The sequence below is a fragment of the Bombina bombina genome, unplaced genomic scaffold, assembly GCF_027579735.1.
Source record: "Bombina bombina isolate aBomBom1 unplaced genomic scaffold, aBomBom1.pri scaffold_526, whole genome shotgun sequence".
NCBI classification, from domain to species: Eukaryota; Metazoa; Chordata; class Amphibia; order Anura; family Bombinatoridae; genus Bombina; species Bombina bombina.
The window spans coordinates 149,266-175,720 of record NW_026511144.1 but is presented as its reverse complement, the minus strand read 5'-3'; the positions used below and the strand labels follow the sequence as shown (position 1 = coordinate 175,720).

At 40.2% G+C, this 26,455-nt stretch overlaps 1 protein-coding gene across 1 annotated transcript in view; it reads left to right on the top strand.

Moving 5' to 3' along the window:
- Positions 1-14,040, top strand: part of LOC128643631 (gastrula zinc finger protein XlCGF8.2DB-like) — a 125,033-nt gene extending 110,993 nt beyond the window's left edge. The window contains exon 4 of the mRNA XM_053696464.1: positions 13,010-14,040. Within this exon, the coding sequence (XP_053552439.1) occupies positions 13,010-13,887 (878 nt within the window). The 3' untranslated portion in view covers positions 13,888-14,040. The remainder of the gene's footprint in view (positions 1-13,009) is intronic.
- Positions 14,041-26,455: the final 12,415 nt, after the last annotated feature.

Sequence of the window (26,455 nt, the reverse complement as noted above, 5' to 3'; positions counted from 1 at the left end):
TTAACCTCCGTTTGAATGACTGGGGGGTGGAGCTAGAGGGGGAGCTATATGGACAGCTCTGCTGTGTGCTATCTTTGCCACTTCCTGTTAGAAAGGAGAATATCCCACAAGTAATGGATGAATCCGTTGACTGGATACACCACAAGAGAAAGCAATTTATCAGGTAAGCATAAATTCTGTTTTTTAATCTTATTCGTTCCCCTAAAATCATTATTTTAGTTTATATCTTCCTACTGATGCGAGTTGGACAGGTGTGAAGCCCTGATTGGCCCACATTCTATTTATCCATCTGTGTCTGCATATGCCACAGTCTGTTGGAGGTGCCTAAGATCCCCTGAGTGGGTTAATTGAGCTCCCTATTAACACGATGGTTAAGGTTTGAATGGCTGTGTTCTACGCATGTGTGCAGGGGCTGTCAGTGAGGTGCGATGTTAATCAGCAACAGCTGAGCTGTGTCGGTGTCCTGACACCCCCCCACAATTGACCAATCACTGGTCAGGGGTGTGGGTTTATATAGCTTCCGGGTATGGCATGTACCATATGATTTTCTCGGTCTTGGTGAGCACGGCTTATAGCCGTTTCGAGGTAGGTGCTGTTAAGATGTGTCCTGTTTGTCATAGCTGGCATGCATATATTACTTCGGTTTCTGTTAAAATTGATAGCATTGAGTGTCTTCTCACACTAGAATATTATAACAGCCTATGGACTAATAGCTAAGGCTGACGTATACTTTGCTAAGTGGTTGCGAGTTAGTGTATGTGGTATTGATGTGTGCTATTCTAAGTGTTAAGAATGGGACGTTATTGCTAGCATGAATACTGTGTATTGGTTGGTAGCGAAAAGCTGCGACATTGTGTATTCTCTCCCATAATTATAACATTGCAGTTCACGGGCGTTTTACTATTACTGTCAAGTACTATGTATATGGATATAGTGCAAAATTGTGTGGTAGTACTGTGTTTTCTTCCATGTATAGTGCAAGATTGTGTGCGTTATTACTGTGTTTTCTTCCATGTATGTATATAGTTTAACACTTTAGGCGCTTTCCATCTCTGGCTATCCATTATGAGGGGCTACCTTTGTTTGTTATGAATTATCAACAACATAATCGTTGCTATTTAATTATCTTGCCACAAATTTACAATAGGGAGTTGTACATTAAGTGTGCGGCCCTCATTGCTAGTATTTGTTAACTGCTTTGAGGGCGGTTTAGGCTTGTATTTTTTGATATCCACTTAGATGGCTATTCTCTGTTGCTGTGTAGCATGATTTGTATAACTTGAACACAGAATGATCACGGTGAGTATGGCACATTTGCACACTCCACTGGTCTAAGTTTTGAGCACAGGGTGTGAGTTCTAATGTATTAGGGTGTTGCTGTGTTGGCTGAGTATATCCAACTTGGTATGTGTAGCAAGTACTGTACAGTAGGTGAAGGATTATATTGGACACTTTGTATGTAGGTGGCTGTCTTGCACAATACAGCAATGTGGTTGTCAGGGTTTTTTTCCCTGTTGTGTTTGCCATGTGCTGCTGGCAGCCATTTTACTCACCTCTCTTCCTGACTTGGTGCATTGTGGGGGATGCTGCTCATTGCCTGCACTTACTTTTATGGCCAGACTGTTGTGCATCATCCATGTCAGACAGGATGCGGTCTCAGAATTGTGATGTCATCACTTATTATTTAAAGGGCCTCTGTTCAGTATGCTTTGCCCTTGCGTTGTCTCAGACCTGTTTGTGAGAGCTCCTGTGTTTTACCTGGCTGCCTGACGTCCTTCCTGGTTCCTGATCCCTGGCTTGTTCCTGACTCTGCTGTTTTCCTTGTTCCTGATTCCGGCTCGTCTGACTATTCGCTTTGGCTCCTGACTCGGCTCGTCTGACTACCAGCTCTGGTTTTTGACTCCTGGCTTGCTATTTGACTTGTGGACTTTTTACTATTTTTTGCTATTAATAAAGGTGTGATTATTTTTGCACTTCTCGTCTCAGTCTGCTTCCTGGCACCCTGACATTACGCAAGGGCCATGAATCCTGATGGTGCTAATAATCCACCTTTACCTGCCATCATTTCCAGGATGGATGAACAGGATCACCGCTTGGATCAATTTGCACTAGCCCTGCAAACCCTGCTGACTCACACTGCACATTTGGACCAAAGTGTCCCGCAAGTTATGGCTGCTTCTGTTTCTGCTGCTGCACCTATGTTTACCAGGAGCATGTCCGATTCTTCACCTCTTCCTCAGCGATATGGAGGCGATCTTATTCAGTGCAGAGGGTTTTTGAACCAGGTGGGCATTTACTTTGAGATGTTACCTCAGGCATTTCCCTCTGACAGAGCTAAGGTGTGATTTCTCATCTCGTTACTCTCTGACACAGCTCTTGCCTGGGCTAATCCCTTGTGGGAGACTAATAAACCTGTGATTTCAAATTACCCTGAATTTGTGGCCTCCTTTCGAAGGGTATTTGATGTTCCGGCTCGCTCCTCCTCTGCTGCTAAACGACTCGTGTCCATTCAGCAAGGTACAAGATCTGTTGCTCAGTATGCTATTGAGTTCCGTACGCATGCCGCAGAGGTAGGTTGGAACAATGAAGCCCTTGTTGCCGCCTTCTTTCATGGGCTCTCTGATGCGATCAAAGACGAAGTTGCTGCCAGAGATTTACCAGAGGATCTCGAGGCATTGGTGTCTTTTTTGATCCTAATTGACATCAGACTCCGAGAGAGGCCCTCTTTCAAGGAGCGCTTGCGGAAGCCTCCTGTTCCATTGTCTCCTACGTGTTTGTTCCCACCCATGCCTCCCTCTCCTCCCATGCCTCCTGGTACCGAGTCACCAGGCACTGCTGAGCCGATGCAGCTGGGATTCACGCGTCTCTCCGCGGTGGAGAGGGCCTTTAGGAGGAGGGAGGGGCTCTGCCTCTATTGTGGGTTACAGGGCCACCTTTTGAAGTCTTGTCCTACAAGGCCGGGAAACGCTCACACCTAAGGTCCTGTCGGGGGCAGACCTTGGGTGGTTTATCCTCGTCCCCGGAACCACTTAAGGAGAAACCTTTGGTCACGGTTGTCCTTTCCTGGGTGGACTCCTCCATAGTCACTCAGGCTCTTGTTGACTCCGGTGCTGCGGGCTATTTCATTGACAGTGTTTTTGTATCAAAGCACTCCATTCCTGTTTTGCCTTGGTCCGTTCTGCTTGCTATTGAGGCCATTGATGTCAGGCCCCTTCAGCCCGCACTCGTTACTCCGGACTCCGTTGTCCATGGCTGTTGGGGCTCTCCATTTTGAAACCCTCCAGTTCCAGGTGATAAACTCTCCGCATTTTCCGGTTGTTCTGGGTTATCCCTGGCTCCAAAAGCACAATCTCAGTCTCGACTTGCGCAGGTCCGAAATTTTGTTATGGTCCCCGCTATGTATTTCCACTTGTCTTCGGAAACCAGTTAAAGTCTTGTGCACTTTTTCGGTATCTCAATTGCCAGAGGAGTACCAAGAGTTCCTAGACGTGTTTGACAAGGTGTGTGCTGGTACGTTGCCTCCTCACCGGTCTTACGATTGTGCCATAGACCTGCAACCCGGAGCCATTCCTCCTCGGGGCCAGGTGTACCCTCTGTCTGTTGCAGAGAATTGTGCTATGGAGGAGTATGTTGCTGATGCACTTTCGCGGGGGATCATCCGCAAATCCTGCTCTCCTGCAGGGGCTGGCTTCTTCTTTGTGAAGAAAAAGGGTGGCGAGTTAAGACCATGTATCGATTATAGGGGTCTTGATCGTCTTACCATTAAGAATGCTTACCCTATTCCGCTTATTACGGAACTCTTTAACCGCCTCAAGGGAGCTACGGTCTTTACTAAACTTGATTTGAGAGGAGCATACAATCTCGTTAGGATTAAGGAGGGCCACGAATGGAAAACAGCATTTAACACCAGGAGCGGGCATTATGAGTATCTTGTAATGCCCTTTGGCCTATGTAATGCTCCTGCTGTTTTCCAGGAATTTATTAATGATGTCCTATGAGATATGTTGCAACAGTGTGTTGTGGTGTACTTAGACGACATCCTCATACACTCACCCACACTTGAGGCTCATCGTTTTGATGTTACACGGGTACTTCAGAGACTATGGCCTCTAGTTATCAAGCTGTCAACCTCAAATACGCTGGAATTCCGCAGCGTATTTGTGGCGAGGCTGATTCGCCTTAGTTATCAAGCCCTTTACACCGCCAAAAGTAGAATTTTGTGACGTAAGCTTCGATCTGCCGGACTCAGTCCGACACAGATCGATTCTTACGTCACTCCAGATGTTCCGCACACAAGTTCGGCACAATCTGACTACTTTTGGAAGGTATCAAAAAACTAGCAGGTACGCTCGGCACTTTTCCGGCCCAGCGAACCTGGTTTTCAATCCGCCGCCCTGGAGGCGGCGGATCCCATAGGAATCAATGGGAGTCTGACCATAGCGAAAGTTCATGTTCGCTGCTGCCCGGCATCCCATTGATTCCTGTGGGAGATGTCTACACCTAACACCCTAACATGTACCCCGAGTCTAAACACCCCTAATCTGTCCCCCCTACACCGCCGCAACTAAATAAAGTTATTACCCCCTAAACCGCCGCTCCCGGAGCCCACCGCCACTCTAATAAACGTATTAACCCCTAAACCGCCGCTCCTAGATCCCGCCACAACTATAATAAATGTTTTATGTACTAAATTAGGATTTCTTCCTAAGGTTGTTTCTGATCGGAACATTAATCAGGAGATTGTTGTTCCTTCCTTGTGTCTTAAAAGACTTCTGCACAATTTGGACATGGTCCGTGCTTTAAAGGTTTTATTTACAGGCGACTAAAGATTTTCGCCAGTCTTCTTCTTTGTTTGTGGTTTTCTCTGGAAAACGTAAGGGACAGAGAGCTTTGGATACTTCTCTTTCGTTTTGGCTAAAGAGCATAATACGTTTTGCTTATATGAGTCTGCTGGACAGCAGCCTCCCAAGAGAGTTGTGGCTTATTCCACAAGGGCTGTTGCTTCCTCATGGGTATTCAAAACTGTAGTCTCTGTAGAACAGATTTGCAAGGCTGCAACCTTGTCCTCTCTTCACACTTTTTCAAGGTTTTACTAATTTGACTCTTTTGCCTCGGCTGAGGCTGTATTTGAGAGAAAGGTTCTTCAAGCAGTGGTGTCTTCCATTTAGGTTCCCTGTCTTGTCCCTCCCGTATCATCTGTGTACTCTAGCTTGGGTATTGAATCCCATTAGTAATTAAGATGATCCGTGGACTCATTGTGTCTTAAAAAAGAAAAGAAAATGTATGCTTACCTGATAAATGTATTTCTTTTTTGACAAGATGAGTCCACGGCCCTCCCTGTTCTTTTAGACAGGTTGTGGGTTATTGTAAACTTCAGACACCTCTGCACCTTGGTTTTTCTTTTCTCTTCCTAACTTCGGTCGAATGACTGAAGTGGGAGGGAAGGGAGGAGCTATTTAGCAGCTCTGCTGTGGTGCTCTTTGCCTCCTCCTGCTGACCAGGAGGTGCATATCCCATTAGTAATTAAGAAGATCTGTGGACTCATCGTGTCAAAAAAGAAATACATTTATCAGGTAAGCATAAATTTTCTTTTTGCAAGCGTGTTATTATACCTTCTGCACAGCTTTGCAAATCCTGTATGTATCATTTCTATCATTCTAATCAGACTAAAGCTGCTCTTGCTTCTAAGGGTATCTGTTATCCTTCTGTTTGCTCTATAGAAGGGAAAACTTCAGATTTTGCTCCAAGATTTAAATATTTTGTATTCTCTACTGTATCTGAAATGTTGGCAGCTATGCCTCCTTTAAGTAAGTGTAAGAGGTCAGTTACTGAAGATCCCGCCACTAGCTTATTTGATTTAAATAGATCTAAATCTGCTGAGATAAATATTTCTGAACACAGTGCTTCTGAATCCTCTGTGGTGTTTTCAGTTTATCAGGAGTCCGTTTCTGATTAAGAAACAGTCATCCTCTTTTCTTTTTAAACTTGACCATCGTTATTCTCTTTTAATATTTAAGGGTTCAGGATACTAAGGTTTCTGAGGATAAGTCTGTTGGATCTGATTTTTAAACCTGCTGCTAAGTCTCCAGAGGTTTTTCGAGTTCCAAATGCTATCTCTGAATTTATTTCTAAGGAGTGGTCTAAGCTAGGTACCCCTTTTTAATCCCACCTTAAAATTTAAGAAGATAGGGAAGACCTTTGTATCAAGGCAAACCACCCCTTGGCTACCGAGAAGCATTTTAAACCTATTGAAGCCATTTGGCATTGTGGCGGGCTTCCTGCCTCCACGCTGTACATAGTTCTATATGTGCTCATGCTTTATGCCTTAATACTGGAGACACTTAAAATGCAAGGAATGGCTTTAGAGACTGGTGATTTACTGCACTCTCTAATTTCTGCGCTTTTAACTCAGTTTTTACCTGCATTTGATAAACTGGAAGCAACTATGCAGCAGTTGATGGAACAGTCCCAAGTTTTAGATCGTCCTGACACAAAAGCAATAAGGAGTATAGACATAATTGTCTCCTGAGTGATAACTCCTATCGATATCCCCTCTAGCAGTGCTACAAGCTATCTTGGAGAAATGGAATTGGTACAATTTACAGGGAATTTGAAGAATTTTAAGGGGTGCTTATGACAGGCTGAGGAGATATGCCTACAGTACCTATTGAAATGTAGGATAATTTCTGTATCCAGCACGGGACTGCTGTTCTGTTCAATGAGTCCTGTTTGTCTGCTCAACCTCGCCTGTATCTGGAAGATCTCTTAAGGATCACTATCACCTGTGATCATTCCTTTTTTTTGCTGGATTTGTTCCACCAGTGATACAACATTCCAGCAGGCATACTCTGAGGATTGTTTTGATCTTCAGCGTGACTTGTATCACCATAGAGTAGTCGGCTAGTCAGTTAGACTCTATGATTTATGTTTGAGCTGGTCACCTTTTACAACCTCATTTCAGCCGGCACAGGGTTAAGTGTTATAGATATTCTCCTCAGCCCCTGAAAGGAGTGAATGTGTCTGAATGTGCTTTTCTTATCGATCACTTTCCATATGTTCACTGAAACACTTCTTTTCTATAAAGAGCACATGTTTTGACTTTAGCAAAAATTGATCCTCTGATAATTTAGCACATATACTTTCTGAGCTAGAATTACTACAAGGATCAACCAACTAAGCAGCTCAACAAACCTTTTATTTCACACTAAAATCTTTGATATATAAAAGTGATTGTAAAGTTTAATGAATAAGTACAGCTTTGGATACTTCTCTTTCATTTGGCTAAAGAGCATAATACGATTTGCTTATGAGTCTGCTGGACAGCAGCCTCCCGAGAGAGTTGTGGCTTATTCCACAAGGGCTGTTGCTTCCTCATGGGTATTCAAAACTGTAGATTCTGTAGAACAGATTTGCAAGGCTGCAACCTTGTCCTCTCTTCACACTTTTTCAAGGTTTTACTAATTTGACTCTTTTGCCTCGGCTGAGGCTGTATTTGGGAGAAAGGTTTTTCAAGCAGTGGTGTCTTCCGTTTAGGTTCCCTGTCTTGTCACTCCTGTATCATCTGTGTACTCTAGCTTGGGTATTGAATCCCATTAGTAATTAAGATGATCCGTGGACTCATTGTGTCTTAAAAAAGAAAAGAAAATTTATGCTTACCTGATAAATTTATTTATTTTTTGACACGATGAGTCCACGGCCCGCCCTGTTCTTTTAGACAGGTTGTAGGTTATTGTAAACTTCAGACACCTCTGCACCTTGGTTTTTCTTTTCTCTTCCTAACTTCGGTCGAATGACTGGAGTGGGAGGGAAGGGAGGAGCTATTCAACAGCTCTGCTGTGGTGCTCTTTGCCTCCTGCTGACCAGGAGGTGCATATCCCATTAGTAATTAAAATGATCCGTGGACTCATCGTGTCAAAAAAGAAATAAATTTATCAGGTAAGCATAAATTTTCTTTTTGCAAGCGTGTTATTATACCCTCTGCACAGCTTTGCAAATCCTATATGGATCATTTCTATCATTCTAATCAGACCAGAGCTGCTCTTGCTTCTAAGGGTATCTGTTATCCTTCTGTTTGCTCTATACAAGGGAAAACTCCAGATTTTGCTCCAGAAATGTTGGCAGCTATGCCTCCTTTAAGTAAGTGTAAGAGGTCAGTTACTGAAGATCCCGCCACTAGCTTATTTGATTTAAATAGATCTAAGTCTGTTAAGCTAAATATTTCTGAACACAGTGCTTCTGAATCCTCTGTGGTGTTTTCAGTTTATCAGGAGTCCGTTTCTGATTAAGAAACAGTCATCCTCTTTTCTTTTTAAGCTTGACCATCGTTATTCTCTTTTAAAATTTAAGGGTTCAGGATACTAAGGTTTCTGAGGATAAGTCTGTTGGATTTGATTTTTAAACCTGCTGCTAAGTCTCCAGAGGTTTTTCGAGTTCCAAATGCTATCTCTGAATTTATTTCTAAGAAGTGGTCTAAGCCAGGTACCCCTTTTTAATCCCACCTTAAAATTTAAGAAGATAGGGAAGGCCTTTGTATCAAGGCAAACCACCCCTTGGCTGCCAAGAAGCATTTTAAACCAATGGAAGCCGTTTGGCATTGTGACGGGCTTCGTGCCTCCACGCTGTACATGGTTCTATACGTGCTCATGCTTTATGCCTTAATACTGGAGACACTTAAAACGCAAGGAATGGCTTTAGAGACTGGTGATTTACTGCACTCTCTAATTTCTGCGCTTTTAACTCAGTTTTTACCTGCATTTGATAAACTGGAAGCAACTATGCAGCAGTTGATTGCACAGTCCCAAGTTTTAGATCGTCCCGACACAAAAGCAATAAGGAGTATAGACATAATTGTCTCCTGAGTGATAACTCCTATCGATATCCCCTCTAGCAGTGCTACAAGCTATCTTGGAGAAATGGAATTGGTACAATTTACAGGGAATTTGAAGAATTTTAAGGGGTGCTTATGACAGACTGGGGAGATATGCCTACAGTACCTATTGAAATGTAGGATCATTTCTGTATCCAGCACGGGACTGTTGTTCTGTTCATTGAGTCCTGTTTGTCTGCTCAACCTCGCCTGTATCTGGAAGATCTCTTAAGGATCACTATCACCTGTGATCATTCCTATTTTTTCTGGATTTGTTCCACCAGTGATACAACATTCCAGCAGGCAGACTTTGAGGATTGTTTTGATCTTCAGCGTGACTTGTATCACCATAGAGTAGTCGGCTAGTCAGTTAGACTCTATGATTTATGTTTGAGCTGGTCACCTTTCACAACCTCATTTTAGTTTACAAACATTCACCTCTCTATGTTATATCTGTCGGCACAGGGTTAAGTGTTATAGATCTTCTCCTCAGCCCCTGAAAGGAGTGAATGTGTCTGAATGTGCTTTTCTTATCGGTCACTTTCCATATGTTCACTGAAACACTTCTTTTACTATAAAGAGCACATGTTTTGACTTTAGCAAAAATTGATCCTCTGATAATTTAGCACATATACTTTCTGAGCTAGTATTACTACAAGGATCAACCAACTAAGCAGCTCAACAAACCTTTTATTTCACACTAAAGTCTTTGATATATAAAATTCATTGTAATGTTTAATGAATAAATGCCCGGTTTTTAAAATTCTCTTAAAAACAGGGGCACTTTCATTCATTAAACTTTATATTGAAGCAACTTTTTTAAAATACTGAAAGTAGATCGGCGATCCTCAGCCCGCAGCTCCTGCTGTAGTTAGCACAGCAATGTCAAATCCGTCTTCCTCCAATCATTGTGTTCACCCTTTGGCATCCAGCTCATGACACTCAGTAAAAGTTTAATTGTTGTATTCCCTTGATAAACGTACTTTGGATAGGTGTTCAAGTTTCTATTGAGCTGCCTTATAGCTTTTCTGTAATATGTTCTTCTATGCTGATGGGCTTGTTGATACAGGTCAAGTTTTTCACTTATGTTTGGTTTGCATGTTATATTATAAAAAATTAAGGAGCGTGGGTTGCGCTTAAGATAGGACTTGAATAGGCTTTGTTTTGTTCTCCATAGTCATATACTGAAATGCAAGAAACCTCTATACATTTAGAAGCATTTTGAGTAGTGTTGGTCTTATCTTGAAATTATGCTAGAATTCTTTGTAATGTTTGAATCCACCTTTATGTATTACTATTAGAACACTTGTTTTACATTTAATAACATCTTGGTTTGAATTTAGTAGCAGTATTAATATAATTTTTTTATTTTATTTTCCATTTTGTGGATTGTAATACCTTTGCATTTGTTAACTCAATATGTTTTCATATAATTGTATGTACCCGTGCTTCTTTAATAAAAAGAATAGAATTTTTTTTTAATAAGACGTTTGCCTGCCTGCTTTTAATATGGAGCTTTGGGAAATGATCCCTAAATTTGAAGGGGCTATTTCTGCTTTGGCTAGATGGACCACTATTCCTCATGAGGATAGTACCTCCTTTTAAAGACCCTATAAATAGAAAATTAGAATCTTTCCATAGAAAGGCTTTTCAGCAAGCAGGTTTTCTTTTTAGACCTGCAATTAGTATTGCTTGTGTTTGGTCCAGCTTCTATTCTTTGGTGTGAATGTTTGTCTAAGCAGTTTTTGTTCTTTTCATCAATCTATGAACCAAAAGTCCTCCTCTTCCTCTCAAAAACAGGATTCTTCCAGATAAATCCTAATAATTGGAGCAAGTTTAAGCAAGTTTGATTTTTTGCCTAAAGTTGTTTCTTCTTTTTGTCCTAAGACTTCTTAAGAGAGACTTTTGCATAACTTGCATGTTTTCAGAGCTTTGAAGTTTTATTTACAGACTACTAAGGATTTTAGGCAATCCTCTAGTTTGTTTGTTCATTTTTTCAGTTCCAGGAAGGGTCAGAAGGCTACAGCTGTTTTGTTAGCCTCTTGGTTGAAGCTTTTGATTCATAAGGCTTACTTGGATGTAGGACAGTCTCCCCCTAAACGTATTACTGCCTATTCTACTAGGTCATTTGCTACCTCCTGGGCTTTTAAGGACGAGGCATCTGTTGATCAAATTTGCAAGGCAGCTACTTAGTCTTCTTTACATTGTTTTTACAAAGGTTAATATTTTGAGCTTTCCATTTCCTCTGAATCAGATTTTGGTAGGAAAGTCCTTCATGCAAAAACCAAATCCTAACTAAGATGAAAAACAGGAGGAAAGAAGGGGAAAAAAAGGGAAAAACAGCCTTCTCTCCAAACCCCCTAGCCCACCTCTCTAAAGTTCGACACCCACATAGGAGGAAATTCATTCAATAATACCAAATCCTCAAAACATTTAGAACTGAGAAAAGGAGTAAGAATATTTGTTTGCACAGAAAGGGGATAGGACTTAATTACTGACAGCCAGCTGTATATATGTTTAGAGATTTTTTTTATGTAGCTAGTCCTTTATAAAAAGATTTGAATATTATGTGTAGTTGGATTTCTTTACGAAATGCAACCATAGAGGGCGCTGCATAAGCCAGCCAATTCTTAATAATCAGGGACCTAGCAGTCAATATAAAAATCTTAAGAGTATTGGAATTGCGGTGCCATATCACTAGCTGTCCTTAGAAATATTATCTGTTCAGGAGAAAATTTGAAGGATAATTTAAACACCTGACTAAACCAATACTGAATTTTCTGCCAGAACTGAAATATTTTGGGACAGAACCAAAAGATATGTAATAAGTTAGCATTGGGATATCGACATTGATTACAGACAAAAAGCTGCTTAGGAAAAAAGTGTGACATCTTAAGCGGATACAGATAATAATTATTAATATGTTTAAAATTTGATTCTTTCCAACTTGTAGGAATAACACATTTATCTAAGGAAGCAAAACTTTGCTTAATGGTGTCCGCCTCAATCCCCGGGAATATACTGGTCCAAATATTACATAGATTATCAAGCAGTGGCAAGCTTTGTTTAGCTAACAAAAGATCATACAATAAGGAGATTGAGGTGTTGCCTGTCATAACTATTAATACAGCTATTAATCTCTGCCCAATTACTAAGAGACACTGATGAGCAAATCTGCTTAGATAAAAAGTGGAATAGGTAAATAAATTATTCCTGGATAAACCAAATTGATGGAAAAGAAGGATTTTCATATTCTCTGAAAGAGCTTGAGCCACATATTTAAGCCCCTTCTCTTCCCATGATCTGAAGATTTTATAATGATTCCCTGGAATAAATTCAGGGTTTCCAACTATAGGTAGAAATTTTGAAAAATATGGTTCAACTTCCAGGATATTACAAAACTTTGCCAGGCTACAATGACATTTTTAATTGTAATCAATAGTTTAATTTTAGGGGTGAGTGTCTGCAAAACGCAATGTAGAATAGCCTTTAATGCAAAGGGTTGTATGAGAAAGCTTTCTAAATCAATAGTTGCAAAATTATAAGAATCTGTTATCCAGTCCAGAGCAATTTTAACTAGGGTGGCGAGATTATAAAGTCTAAGATTGGGTAGTGCCAAACCAGCTGCACTACGTTTTTGCATTAATCTATTTAAGGAGATGCAGGATTTTTTCCCTCCCCAGATAAACCTGGATAGACACATTTGGAATTGTCCAATGTCTGTATTAGTAAGGTAAAGAGGAAACAATCTTTACAAATTTAATATAAAAGGCATTATGAGTGCAAATAACTAAAGCACTAGATTATTATTATAAACATTATACATTTACTTTTTATATGAAATGCTAGTCTGATGTGAAGAAAATCTTTTTACAAATACGGGTTATAAATGCAGAAGTCTACAAAAATAAAACTTAATTATTATTATCAGTTATTTTAGAGTGCCAACTGACTCTGTAGCACTAAACTGATTGCTTTGTGCACACAATAGTTATAGAGAGTAATTTTGGAACTCAAATAATTAAATTACGAAAGTTGTCTGTGAAAACTATTTTAAAAGCTCTTATTACATTTCAAAGTTATAAGTTAAAATATTATGTCATTAATAAATAACATTACTCCCATTTTATTTCTTATTAACAGGTGAATTTACAAACTGCAATAATCCAAGTCATGGTCAGAGTGCTAATACTTCTTTAAGTCTTCAAAATCAAAGAAGTCACATGGGAAATATATGTTCTGACTGTGGGAAATGTTTTACCAGGAAATCAGTACTTATTAGGCATCAGAAAATTCATATAGGAGAGAAAGCATTTTCATGTTCTGACTGTGGAAAATGTTTTAATGAGAAATTAAATCTTACTAAGCATCGGAAAATTCATACTGGAGAGAAAGCATTTTCATGTTCTGAATGTTTGAAATGTTTTACTCGGAAATCAAATCTTACTAAGCATCAGAAAATACATACAGGAGAGAAAGCATTTTCCTGCTCTGACTGTGGGAAATGTTTTACTCAGCAATCAAGTCTTATTATTCATCTAAACATTCATACAGGAGAGAAAACATTTTCATGTTCTGACTGTGGGAAATGTTTTACTCAGAAATCCTCTCTTATAATGCATCAGAAAATTCATACAGGAGAGAAAGCATTTTCATGTTCTGAATGTGAGAAATGTTTTACCAGGAAATCACATCTTTTTGACCATTCGAAAATTCATACAGGAGAGAAAGCATTTTCATGTTCTGACTGTGGGAAATGTTTTACCAGGAAATCACATCTTTTTGACCATCAGAAAATTCATACAGGAGAGAAAGCATTTTCATGTTCTGACTGTGGGAAATATTTTACGCTGAAATCAAATCTTATTAGGCATCTGAAAATTCATACTGGAGAGAAAGCATTTTCATGTTCCGAATGTGGGAAATGTTTTACTCTGAAATCAAATCTTAGTAAGCATCAGAAAATACATACAGGAGAGAAAGCATTTTCATGTTCTGACGGTGGGAAATCTTTTCCCTGAAAGGACATCTTGTTACTCATCAGAAAAATCATATTAAAGGAAATTGGTAAAGTCACAGCTTAAAGGGGCAGTTCACCCAAAAATTGTATCACATTTAAATTGTTCCCAATGGTCCATTTTACCTGCTGGAGTGTATTAAATTGTTTACAAGTAGCTCCTTTACCCCTATTTTTGCCTTTGAAATAGCTGATTTAGCTTGTGGTTTCCCAACCTATACTGAAAGTTTTGATACTGGAGTCTCAGCTATTGAATAGCCTAAGTAAACACAGTCAGCAGAAGAAGTTACACTCACAGTGGGGTGCAGGATAGTTAAGTAATAAAAAGATCATTTCTTTTATGTAATTGGCAAGAGTCCATAAGCTAGTGACGTATGGGATATACAATCCTACCAGGAGGAGCAAAGTTTCCCAAATCTCAAAATGCCTATAAATACACCCCCTCACCACACCCACAATTCAGTTTTACAAACTTTGTCTTCTATGGAGGTGGTGAAGTAAAAGATTTCTACGTTGAAATGCGCTTCTCAGCATTTTTGAAGCCCGGTTCCTCTCAGAGTACAGTGAATGTCAGAGGGATGTGAAGAGAATATCACCTATTGAATCCAATGGTTTTCCTCACGGGAGAGCTATTTTATAGGTTCTCTGTTATCGGTCGTAGAGATTCATCTCCGACCTCCCTTTTCAGATCGACGATTTACTCTCATATTCCATTACCTCTACTGATAGCCAAACCAGTAATGAAATGGTTATCTGCTATATGTGGATGGGTGTCTTTTGGTAAGTATGTTTTTATTACTTAAGACACCTCAGCTATGGTTTGGCACTTTATGTATTAATATAAAGTTCTAAATATATGTATTATACTTCTATTTGCCATGATTCAGGTTTATGTATTTCCTTTTGCAGACTGTCAGTTTCATATTTGGGGAAAAACATATTTAGGAACTATTTTTCTTTCCTGGGGTTTAGTCTTTTTTCAAATTGACTGCTTTTTTCTTTTAAAATTTGCGGGCAAAATTAGGCCCGCGAGGGTGCAAAATGCCAAGGTTTATTGTATCATTCTTGGTGCAAGAATTTTTTGGGGCGAAGGTACGTCCGATGACGCAAAGTTGTCATTTCCGGCGTCTTAGTTGACGCTGAGTTCCTTGCACAAGGTTGCGTTGTTAATGATGTGAGTGTGTTATTTCCGGACGTTGTTAGCGCCAAAAAACTTTCAGTTACATTGTGCGTCATACTTGGCGCCAAATAATTTCATTATTTAAAACCCTTTTCCTATATGCCTCTTGCCTTTTTCTATGTCAGAGGGCTATGCTGTTTGCATTTTTTCCCCATTCCTGAAACTGGAATATAAGGAAATTGATAATTTTGCTTTATATGGTTTTTTTTTCTCTTACATTTTGCAAGATGTCTCAATCTGATCCTGTCTCAGAAATCTCTGTTAGAACCCTGCTGCCTGATAACAGTTCTACCAAAGCTAAGTGCATTTGTTGTAAACTTGTGGAGATTATATCTCCAGATGTGGTTTGTAATAGTTGTCATGATAAACTTTTACATGCAGATAATGTGTCCATCAGTATTAGTACATTGCCTGTTGCTGTTCCTTCAACTTCTAATGTACATGATATACCTGTGAATTTAAAATAATTTATTGCTGATTCTATTCAGAAGGCTTTGTCTGCCATCCCGCCTTCTAATAAACGTAAAAGGTCTTTTAAAACTTCTCATAAGGTTGATGAAATTTCAAATGACTGACAACATTTTGAATTATCCTCCTCTAATGAGGATCTATCTGATTCAGAAGATCCTTCCTCAGATATTGACACTGACAAATCTACTTATTTATTTAAAATAGAGTATATTCGTTCTTTGTTAAAAGAAGTGTTGATTACATTGGATATTGAGGAAACTAGTCCTCTTGATATTAAAACTAGTAAACTTTTCAATTCTGTTTATAAACCTCCTGTGGTTACTCCAGAGGTTTTTTTATTTCCAGATGCTATTTCTGATATGATTTCTAAGGAATGGAATAGGCCTGGTACTTCTTTTATTCCTTCTTCAAGGTTTAAAGAATTGTATCCTTTGCCAGTAGTTACATTGGAGTTTTGGGAAAAGATCCCCAAAGTTGATGGGGCTATCTCAACTCTTGATAAACGTACTACTATTCCTATGGAAGATAGTACTTCTTTTAAAGATCCTTTAGATAGGAAACATGAATCTTATTTAAGGAAAGCCTATTTATATTCAGGTCATCTTCTCAGGCCTGCAATTTCTTTGGCTGATGTTATAGCTGCATCAACTTTTTGGTTGAAAATTTAGCGCAACAAGAATTGGATTCTGATTTGTCTAGCATTGTTGCTTACTGCAATATGCTAATCATTTTATTTGTGATGCCATTTTTTATATCAAAATTGATGTTAAATCTATGTCTTTAGCTATTTTAGCTAGAAGAGCTTTGTGGCTTAAATCTTGGAATGCTGACATGACTTTGAAGTCCAGATTGCTATCTCTTTCTTTCCAAGGTAATAAGTTATTTGGTTCTCAGTTGGATTCGATAATTTCAACTGTCACTGGGGGGAAGGGAGTTTTTTTTTGCCTCAGGATAAAAGATCTAAGGGCAAATCTAAAGCTTCTAACCGTTTTCATTCCTTTCAAAATAAGGAACAGAAACCTAATCCTTCCCCTAAGGAATCTGTTTCCAATTGGAAACCTTCTTCAAATTGGAATAAATCCAAGCAATTTAAGAAACCAAAGCCAGCCCCCAAGTCCGCATGAAGGTGCGGCCCTCATTCCAGCTCAGCTGGTAGGGGGCAGGTTATGATTTTTCAAGGATGTTTGGATAAATTCTGTCCAAAATCAATGGATTCTGAGTATTGTCTCTCAGGGGTACCGAATAGGATTCAGAGTAAGACCTCCTGTGAGAAGATTTTTTTCTCTCACGCATCCCAGCAAATCCAATAAAGGCTCAGACTTTCCTGAAGTGTGTTTCAGATCTGGAGTTTTCAGGGTTAATCATGCAAGTTCCGTTTCAGTAACAGGGTCTGGGGTTTTATTCAAATCTATTCATTGTCCCGAAGAAAGAAAATTCATTCAGACCAGTTCTGGATCTGAAAATTTTGAATCATTATGTGAGAGTACCAACATTCAAAATGGTGATTATAAGGACTATTCTGCCTTTTGTTCAGCAAAGACATTATATGTCAACAATAGACTTGCAGGATGCATATCTTCATATTCCGATTCATCCAGATCATTATCAGTTCCTGAGATTCTCTTTTCTAGACAAGCATTACCAATTTGTCGCTCTTCCTTTTGGCCTAGCAACACCTCCAAGAATCTTTTCATAGGTTCTCGGTGCCCTACTCTCTATAACCAGAGAGCGGAGTATTGCGGTGTTTCCTTATTTGGACGATATCTTGGTACTAGCTCAGTCTTTACGTTCTGCAGAATCTCACACAAATCAACTAGTGTTGTTTCTTCGAAAACATGGTTGGAGGTTCAATTTACCAAAAAGTTATTTGATTCCTCAGACAAGGGTCACCTTTAGGTTTCCAGATAGATTCAGTGTCCATGACTCTGTCTCTAACAGACAAGAGATGTTTAAAATTGGTTGCAGCCTGTTGGAACCTCCAGTCTCAGTCATTCCCTTCAGTAGCTATGTGCATGGAAATTTTAGGTCTCATGACTGCAGCATCAGACGCGATCCCCTTTGCTCGTTTTCACATGAAACCTCTTCAGCTTTGTATGCTGAACCAATGGTGCAGGGATTATACAAGGATTTCACAATTAATATCCTTAAATCCTAATGTTCGACTATCTCTGACTTAGTGGTTAGATCACCATTGTATAGTTCAAGGGGCCTCTTATGTTCGTCCAACCTGGTTTGTGATCACAACAGATGCAAGTCTTTTAGGTTGGGGAGCTGTTTGGGGATCTCTGGCAGCACATGGGAACTCCGTGTGATTATCAGGGATCTTCAGATTTGGCCTCTGTTGAAGAGAGAACCGTTTGTTTTCAGACAGACAATATCACAACTGTGGCAAATGTCAATCATCAGGGTGGGACTCACAGTCCCCAAGCTATGAAAGAAGTATATTGGATACTTGCTTGGGCAGAATCCAGCTCCTGTCTAATTTCTGCAGTTCATATCCCAGGTATAGACAATTGGGTGGCGGATTATCTCAGCCGTCAGACTTTACATATGGGGGAGTGGTCCATCCATCCAGATGTGTTTTCTCAAGTTGTTCAGATGTGGTGTCTTCCAGAAATAGATCTGATGGCTTCTCATCTAAACAAGAAACTTCCCAGGTACCTGTCCAGGTCCAGGGATCCTCAGATGGAAGCAGTGGATGCGTTGACACTTCCTTGATGTTATCAACCTGCTTATATTTTCCTGCCTCTAGTTCTTCCAAGAGTGATCTCCAAAATCACCATGGAACAATTGTTTCTGTTGCTGGTGGCTCCAGCATGGCCTCACAGGTTTTGGTATGTGGATCTTGTTCGGATGTCCAGTTGCCAACCCGGACCTTCTGTCTCAAGGTCCGTTTTTCGATCAGGATCTCAAATCATTAAATTTGAAGGTATGGAAATTGAACGCCTAGTGCTTAGTCATAGAGGTTTCTCTGACTCAGTGATTAATACTATGTTACAGGCTCGTAAATCTGTTTCTAGAAAGATTTATTATCGAGTTTGGAATATTTATATTTCATGGTGTTCTTCTCATAAATTCTCTTCGCATTCTTTCAGAATTCCTAGAATTTTACAGTTTCTTCAGGATGGTTTGGATAAGGGTTTGTCTGCAAGTTCCTTGAAGGGACAAATCTCTGCTCTTTCTGTTTTATTTCACAGAAAGATTGCTAAACTTCCTGATATTCACTGTTTTGTACAGGCTTTGGTTCGTATCAAGCCTGTCATTAAATCAATCTCTCCTCCTTGGAGTCTTAATTTGGTTTTGAAGGCTTTACAGGCTCCTCCTTTTGAGCCTATGAATTCTTTGGACATTAAACTACTTTCTTGGAAATTGTTGTTCCTTTTGACCATCTCTTCTGCTAGAAGAGTTTCTGAATTATCTGCTCTTTCTTGTGAATCTCCTTTTCTGATTTTTCATCAGGATAAGGCGGTTTTGCGGACTTCATTTAAATTCTTACCTAAGGTTGTGAATTTTAACAAAATTAATAGAGAAATTGTCCCTTCCTTGTGTCCTAATCCTAAGAATTCTTTGGAGAGATCCTTACATTCTTTGTATGTGGTGAGAGCTTTGAAATATTATGTTGAAGCTACTAAAGATTTCAGGTAGACTTCTAGTCTATTTGTTATCTTTTCTGGTTCTAGGAAAGGTCAGAAGGCTTTTGCTGTTTCCTTGGCTTCGTGTTAAAGTTTTTGATTCATCAAGCTTATTTGGAGTCGGGTCAAGCCCCGCCTCAGAGAATTACAGCTCATTCTACTAGATCAGTCTCCACTTCATGGGCTTTTAAGAATGAAGCTTCAGTTGATCAGATTTGCAAAGCAGCAACTTAGTCTTCTTTGCATACATTTACTAAATTCTACCGTTTTGATGTATTTGCGTCTTCAGAAGCAGTTTTTGGTAGAAAAGTTCTTCAGGCAGCTCTTTCAGTCTGATTCTTCTGCTCATTATTATTTTAAGTTTTTTCTTTTCATTTATGAGAATAAACATATTTTGGGTTGTGGATTAATTTTTTTCAGCAAAAAATAGCTATTTTTATTTTATCCCTCACTCTCTAGTGACTCTTACGTGGAGTTCCACATCTTGGGTATTGCTATCCCATACGTCACTAGCTCATGGACTTTTGGCAATTACATGAAAGAAAACATAATTTATGTAAGAACTTACCTGATAAATGCATTTCTTTCATATTGGCAAGAGTCTATGAGGCCCACCCTTTTTATGGTGGTTATGATTTTTTTGCATAAAGCACAATTATTTCCAAATTTCTTTGTTGATGCTTTTTACTCCTTTCTTTATCACCCCACTACTTGACTATTCGTTAAACTGAATTGTGGGTATGGTGAGGGGTGTATTTATAGGAATTTTGAGGTTTGGGAAACTTTGCCCCTCCTGGTAGGATTGTATATCCCATACATCACTAGCTCATGGACTCTTGACAATATAAAATAAATTAATTTATCAGATAAGTTCTTACATAAATTATGTTTTTCCATTGTTCTCTCTATGTATTGAGCTTTAGTTTTCCAGACAAATATAAGATAAGGAAACAAGTGTGTGTACACAAAGTGATAACATAATGAGATCTGATATTACCTGAAGCTCAACCCATTGTAATAGACTGTGGTTTAAAAGCACAAAACTAGCTACTTCATATACACAAATAAACCTGAAAATGCAATTTCTCATACATATTATACTCAGCAGCTGGTATAACAAGTCATTTAATATACATTAATGTTACGGTACCAACAGTATACCAAGGTTAATACCAGATGAACAATGTCCTGCATAGGAATCAGCAATTCACAACCCCGATCAGTTTCCCCTCAAACATGAGACCAGGCTCCACATTCAAGGTAAAACAAAGTGAACTTTATTAAGGGCCATATGCCCAGTATTTATGCAGGTCAGACCCCCCCCCAGATGGGGGTTGAAAGAATGTTGTACATTAGATAAAAGGGAAAAGCGCCCTTTTGACATGATACAATAGAATTACATTACTTCACACTTTAAACACAAGACACTCTTGGCTTTCCTTATCACTTAGGCGTTTGCTCTCTGAGAGTGATTAAACAATGGAGTGCTTATCACTAACTTTAATGACAGTACACAATAGCTGAGGCTGGTAACCTTGTCTTTAGAATTTAGCTTCATAAAGCTGAACACAGTTAACTCCTTCAGTCCTGACAGATGGGTCCGTCACATAGCTCCCCCCCTTGTGGAACACTCCGGCAGACCCGGCTTGACCCTTTGGCGGGTCAACCTGGGGATGACCGGACTAGGAGGTGGTAGGCACGTCAGTTTGCCAGGACAATCCATCTGTATTCCCGTTATGAGAGAGAATTCCTGTCCATACAAACAAGGGTACAAATTCCTCAGTGCCCAGACTAGGGCTAAACAGTCCTTCAAAATCCCATCAGCTTCTTTACGAGTTTTCTGTACCTGCTCTTTATAGGTATCCACAATCCCTTCATACTGACATAGGGTGCCCTTGAGTTGCTGCACCTCACTATGAGCCAGCGTCAGCTTCTCCTCCAGTGTCACTAAGTTTGTCTTTAATGTTTCATGTTCCACTCTCAAGCTGGTGTTTTCTGCAGTCTGTCGGTGCAGCCTGTCTAGCAGAGATTCCTGTTCTAAACGTGCTTTTTCCTCTGCACTCCTCTTCTCTCCCGCTAGCACTGTTACATGATTATTTAACGTGACCATTTCATCCTCTACGTGGCTCTTCTCCTTCATCAGCGCATTGTAACGAGACTTCCACGTATCAATAGCGGATAGAGATTTACTGAGCTCAGCGTCCTGGGGCTTAGCAGCAGGTGGGTCAGTCTCTGCTGCACGGAACCGGGCACGGGTAGTCACAGGGTTAACATCAGCGGGACCCATGGGAGCATAGGCAGAAACAAGGGGGGCCAAGTTATTTCCAAGGAGAACATCAGTGGGTAAATCCTTCATGACCCCCACATTCACAGGTCTAGCGCCCACTCCCCAATCCAAATGTACCCTGGCAACAGGCAGGCAGAACACAGTGCCCCCTGCTACCCTCACAGCCACAGTGTCTCCAGTGTGCTGTTTCTCAGACACCAAGTTCTTTTGAAGCAAGGTCATGGTAGCACCAGTATCCCGTAGACCACTGACCTCCTTCCCATTCACTTTAACCAGTTGCCGGTTATTCCGGTGGGCAGCTTGCACAAGGTCTGCCTTATGTAGGATGCCCCAGCATTCTTGCGCCTCTACGTAGCGGGCCGCAGGCTGAGGGTTACGTGTGATTCCGCCGGCAGGTCTTCTCCAGGACTGTGCTTGGTTCGCTGCATTTAGGGGACACTCTGGTCTTTTGTGCCCTAGTTGCTTACATCCAAAGCACCGAATCGGTTGTGAGTAGCCCCGCGAATTGAACCGGGCTCTCTGAGGGTAGTTTGTGGCCGGAGGCCGTGTGGTATAGCGGTGCGCCGGGGGTTGGTAACTGGCAGCTGCTGGGGTGACTGGGGGTCTGTAATCCACTCTAGCAGGGGGCTTAGTGGTAGCAGTGTCCAGTTTGCGGGCATCCGTATACTCATCTGCCAAGCGAGCCGCTTCATGCAGGGTGGAGGGTTTACGGTCCCGAACCCACTTTCGAACTCCTGCGGGTAACTTGTCGAAGCAATGTTCCAACAGGAATAGCTGCAGCACCTCTTCCCCAGACACGGCTTGGCACCCCGCTATCCAGTGAGCTGCTGTGCGGTGCACCTTACAGGCCCACTCAAGGTAGGAATCTCCAGCTAATTTAACAGTGTCTCTGAACCGCCTCCGGTATGCCTCTGGTGTAACCGCATACCTGGAGAGCAGAGCCACTTTTACAGTATTATAATCCCCGACTTCCTCATCTGGAATGGCCCGAAAAGCCTCTCTGGCCCGGCCGGATAATTTTCCGGATAATATCGTGACCCAGTCCTCTGCGGGTACCTTGTGTAGTGCACATTGCCTCTCAAAATCCGCAAGGTACCCATCAATCTCTCCTTCTGTTTCCAGGAAGTTTTTAAAAGCTGCAAAATTTACTTTTCTCTTTTCCACTGGGTTTGCTGCAGCGCCGCTTTGGCGAAGTAGGTTGGCTTCCACAGCTGCTATGACCCGGTCGATAATTTCCACAGATGGGTTGGGGCCATAATGTGCCAGTCTAATTTTAACCGCCCGATCAAAGCTTGCTTCTTCAGGGGTTCTGTCTGGTATGCTGGGCCCATTGGTTCCTTCTGTCCCTGGTACTCTTTCCATCTTAGTCAGTATTGTAATAATCCCCCTCTTCCTGAGGTTACTGGCTTGTGTAGCTGCTCCTCTGGGCGATAAGGTTCATTCCGTCGCTTGCCACCAATTGTTACGGTACCAACAGTATACCAAGGTTAATACCAGATGAACAATGTCCTGCATAGGAATCAGCAATTCACAACCCCGATCAGTTTCCCCTCAAACATGAGACCAGGCTCCACATTCAAGGTAAAACAAAGTGAACTTTATTAAGGGCCATATGCCCAGTATTTATGCAGGTCAGACCCCCCCCCCCCCCAGATGGGGGTTGAAAGAATGTTGTACATTAGATAAAAGGGAAAAGCGCCCTTTTGACATGATACAATAGAATTACATTACTTCACACTTTAAACACAAGACACTCTTGGCTTTCCTTATCACTTAGGCGTTTGCTCTCTGAGATTGATTAAACAATGGAGTGCTTATCACTAACTTTAATGACAGTACACAATAGCTGAGGCTGGTAACCTTGTCTTTAGAATTTAGCTTCATAAAGCTGAACACAGTTAACTCCTTCAGTCCTGACAGATGGGTCCGTCACAATTAATATAAAAACAATTATACAGTTTACTGTCCCTTTAACCTCTTAAAGGGACAGTCTATTCAAAATTAAACTTTCATGATTCTTATAGGGCATGCAATTTTTTTTTTAAACTTTTATTTACAACCAGCATAGTATATAATGAGGAAAACAAAAAGAAAACCATATCTTGCGCCACGCAGGGCCGATATCTTCAGAAAAAAACAAAAACAAAAAAACACGATAACACAAAATCAAAGGCAATAAATACTTATCAGTATTAACAACATTTCGCAAAGATAAATTGTATACTCTGCTGGGGTTTTATCATAAATGACCGTCATGACCATCGGGTCATAACCATAAAAAACAAAAACAAGAGAGAAAAAAACAAAACACCAAATAAGAAAACAAGTTTAAGGAAGGGAAAACCCAAATTCATAGATTTTGTCATTGACATCATAAAATTACATTGATTAATGATCTATGATAACCTATAAAACAAAGTCAAACTGAAAACTATTTAAGTATGATATATAATGTAGCACGCTCGCCAGTAGGATCTTAGATCCAACTTCAAGCTGCTTTTATGTATTTACCAATAGGTTTTTCCTACTCATTCTGATGTCCCAATTCGCTCCCTATCTTAGTCCCAACATTGATCAGAACACCAACTGGGGCCCAGATTATCAACCAGACGTCTATATATTTCAAACAGGACGGACCAGAACAGAGCACAAGACAATACAATGTTACAGAAACATGAGGGTAGAGAGAAAAAAAAAAAGGGAAAAGAAGAAAAGGGAAGAGAAGGAGAAAAGGCACTAGCTACTCTTTGCGTCCCCTCCCCTTTACCAAATGCCAAGAAGAACTATCTCTGAGTTTTTAAAGGGAAAGATCAGGTAATCAATTTCCCTGTCATGGAATGTTTTAATGAAAGCTGCCCATTTATTAAAGAAATTCCTTACATCCGATTCAATATTTGTATCTTTTTGTTCTATTACACATTGTTTTTTCAAATAATTCTTGACTTCGGAAATAGTCAGCAGAGTTCTCATTTTCCATTTCTTGCAGATCAAATATCTAGTGGCTAGAATGGAAAGTATTACTAATTTTTCGTTACTCTGGTAGGTATTTTCTGCGTTTAAGCATATTATGATTTGGTACAGTGATAAAGAGAGTGTCTCAATTTTCAAAGTAGTTTTAAGCCAGTATTCTAGTTTACTCCAGAAGGTTCTTATTTTTGGACAATGCCAGAACATGTGTGTCAAATCTGCCGCAGGATAAGAACATTTAGGGCATTTATTAAATTTTTGGTTGTGGACTCTGAGACCTTTTTCCGGGGTGAAGTTGGCCCTGTGGAGAAGCCGAAGGTGTGCCTCTCGCCATGTAGCCGATAACGTAGTCGATGCTACTTTATTTATTGATAACTGAAGAGTTTTTAACTCAATATTACTCTGAGGTATTAGAGAAGACCATATCGCTGCCATCTTATCCAGAATAGGGACGCTTTTACTGGCACTAAATATATGGTAGCACGGGGAAATAGACATATAGCCGTTTTTGGTTAAGATTAACCAGCTTTCCAGCTTGCCTAGCTCCCAGCTCCATCCTGCCTCTCTGGTCAATGCGATGGCGATGTGTCTTATTTGCAGGTATGCAAAGAAATCTTTGTTGAGAAGACTGAACTCATTTTTCAAAGGTCTTAATGCATTCTCTATCTATCAAGTAAATTAACCTATTGAGGCCATTATTATGCCAGCGGTTGAAAACCGCTGAGTTTATACCTGCTTGAAATTGTGGATTCCCTATCGGGGAAGATATTTCGAGGCAATGCTGGTTATTGACAGAGATTTAGTTAATTTCCACCATGCTTTGATGGGGTTGAACATAGTTTTAAGACCCTTGATATTCGCTGGGAGTTCCTTTAGTGGAGAATGAATCATGGCTAATGGGAGATATGGATCACAGATGTTAAGTTCCAATTCGTTGTTAAGAATATAATTCTTGGTAAAAATGCAGTCAGTTACTATACGTGCTAGAAAACTAAGATCGTAAAATCTAATATTTGGCACAGCTAAGCCTCCGTATTCCCTTGGCGCAGTGAGTTTAATAAAAGATATCTCAGATCTTTTCCCTTGCCATATGAATTGTCTAAGTGAAGTGTTAATAGAGCAAGTATCTTTCTCTAACAAAAATAACGGGACGTTCTGCAGAATATAAAGAAGCTTGGGGAGGAGGATAATTTTAAATAGTTCTGATCGACCAGAGATGGACAATGGTAAGTTCTGCCAATCTTTTAGTTTCTCCTTAATGCTGGTTAGCATGGGTGATATATTCAATCTATACAGATCTTTTAGGTTGATTGGTATATAAATCCCAAGGTACCTAAAAGATTCAGTGACCACTCTGAATGGAATGTTTGAGATAGAGCTGTTATTTCTCCTGAGCCAGAGTATCTCAGATTTTAATTTATTCACTCTGTATCCTGAAAAAGAGCCAAAGTGGTCAGTTATTTGAAGTAGTTTTGGTATATTTAACTTTGTGTTGGACAGGTAGATTAGTAGATCATCTGCATATAACCTAATTTTTATCTCAAAGTTTCGAATTTTAATACCCTCCAGAGATTCCCTTATCTTAATTGCCAAGGGCTCAATAGCTATATCAAAGAGAAGCGGAGAGAGAGGGCATCCCTGACGCGTCCCCCTGTTGATTGCAATCGGAATGGAGATGGTGTCATTTACTATCAGTCTCGTATAGGATTGACTATGTAAATTTTCTAGGAATTTGGAGAAGTTGCCTTTGATCCCAAATTTTGTTAAAGATGTTGTTATATGATTGAAAATTACCGAATCGAATGCCTTTTCTGCATCAATTGACAAGATAGCCAGGTCCGGGAGGCCCTCTCTCTCCGCAACGGAAGAAGGAAGGTTCTGAATATAATCCATTGTAACAAGGAGTTCTCTGATTTTGGCCGCAGAATTTCGTTTGAGAAAGCCAGCTTGGTCCACATGAATTAATTTCCCTAAGATGGATTGTAGCCTGTTTGCTAAAATAGTAGACATGATTTTGTAGTCAGAATTTAGCAAA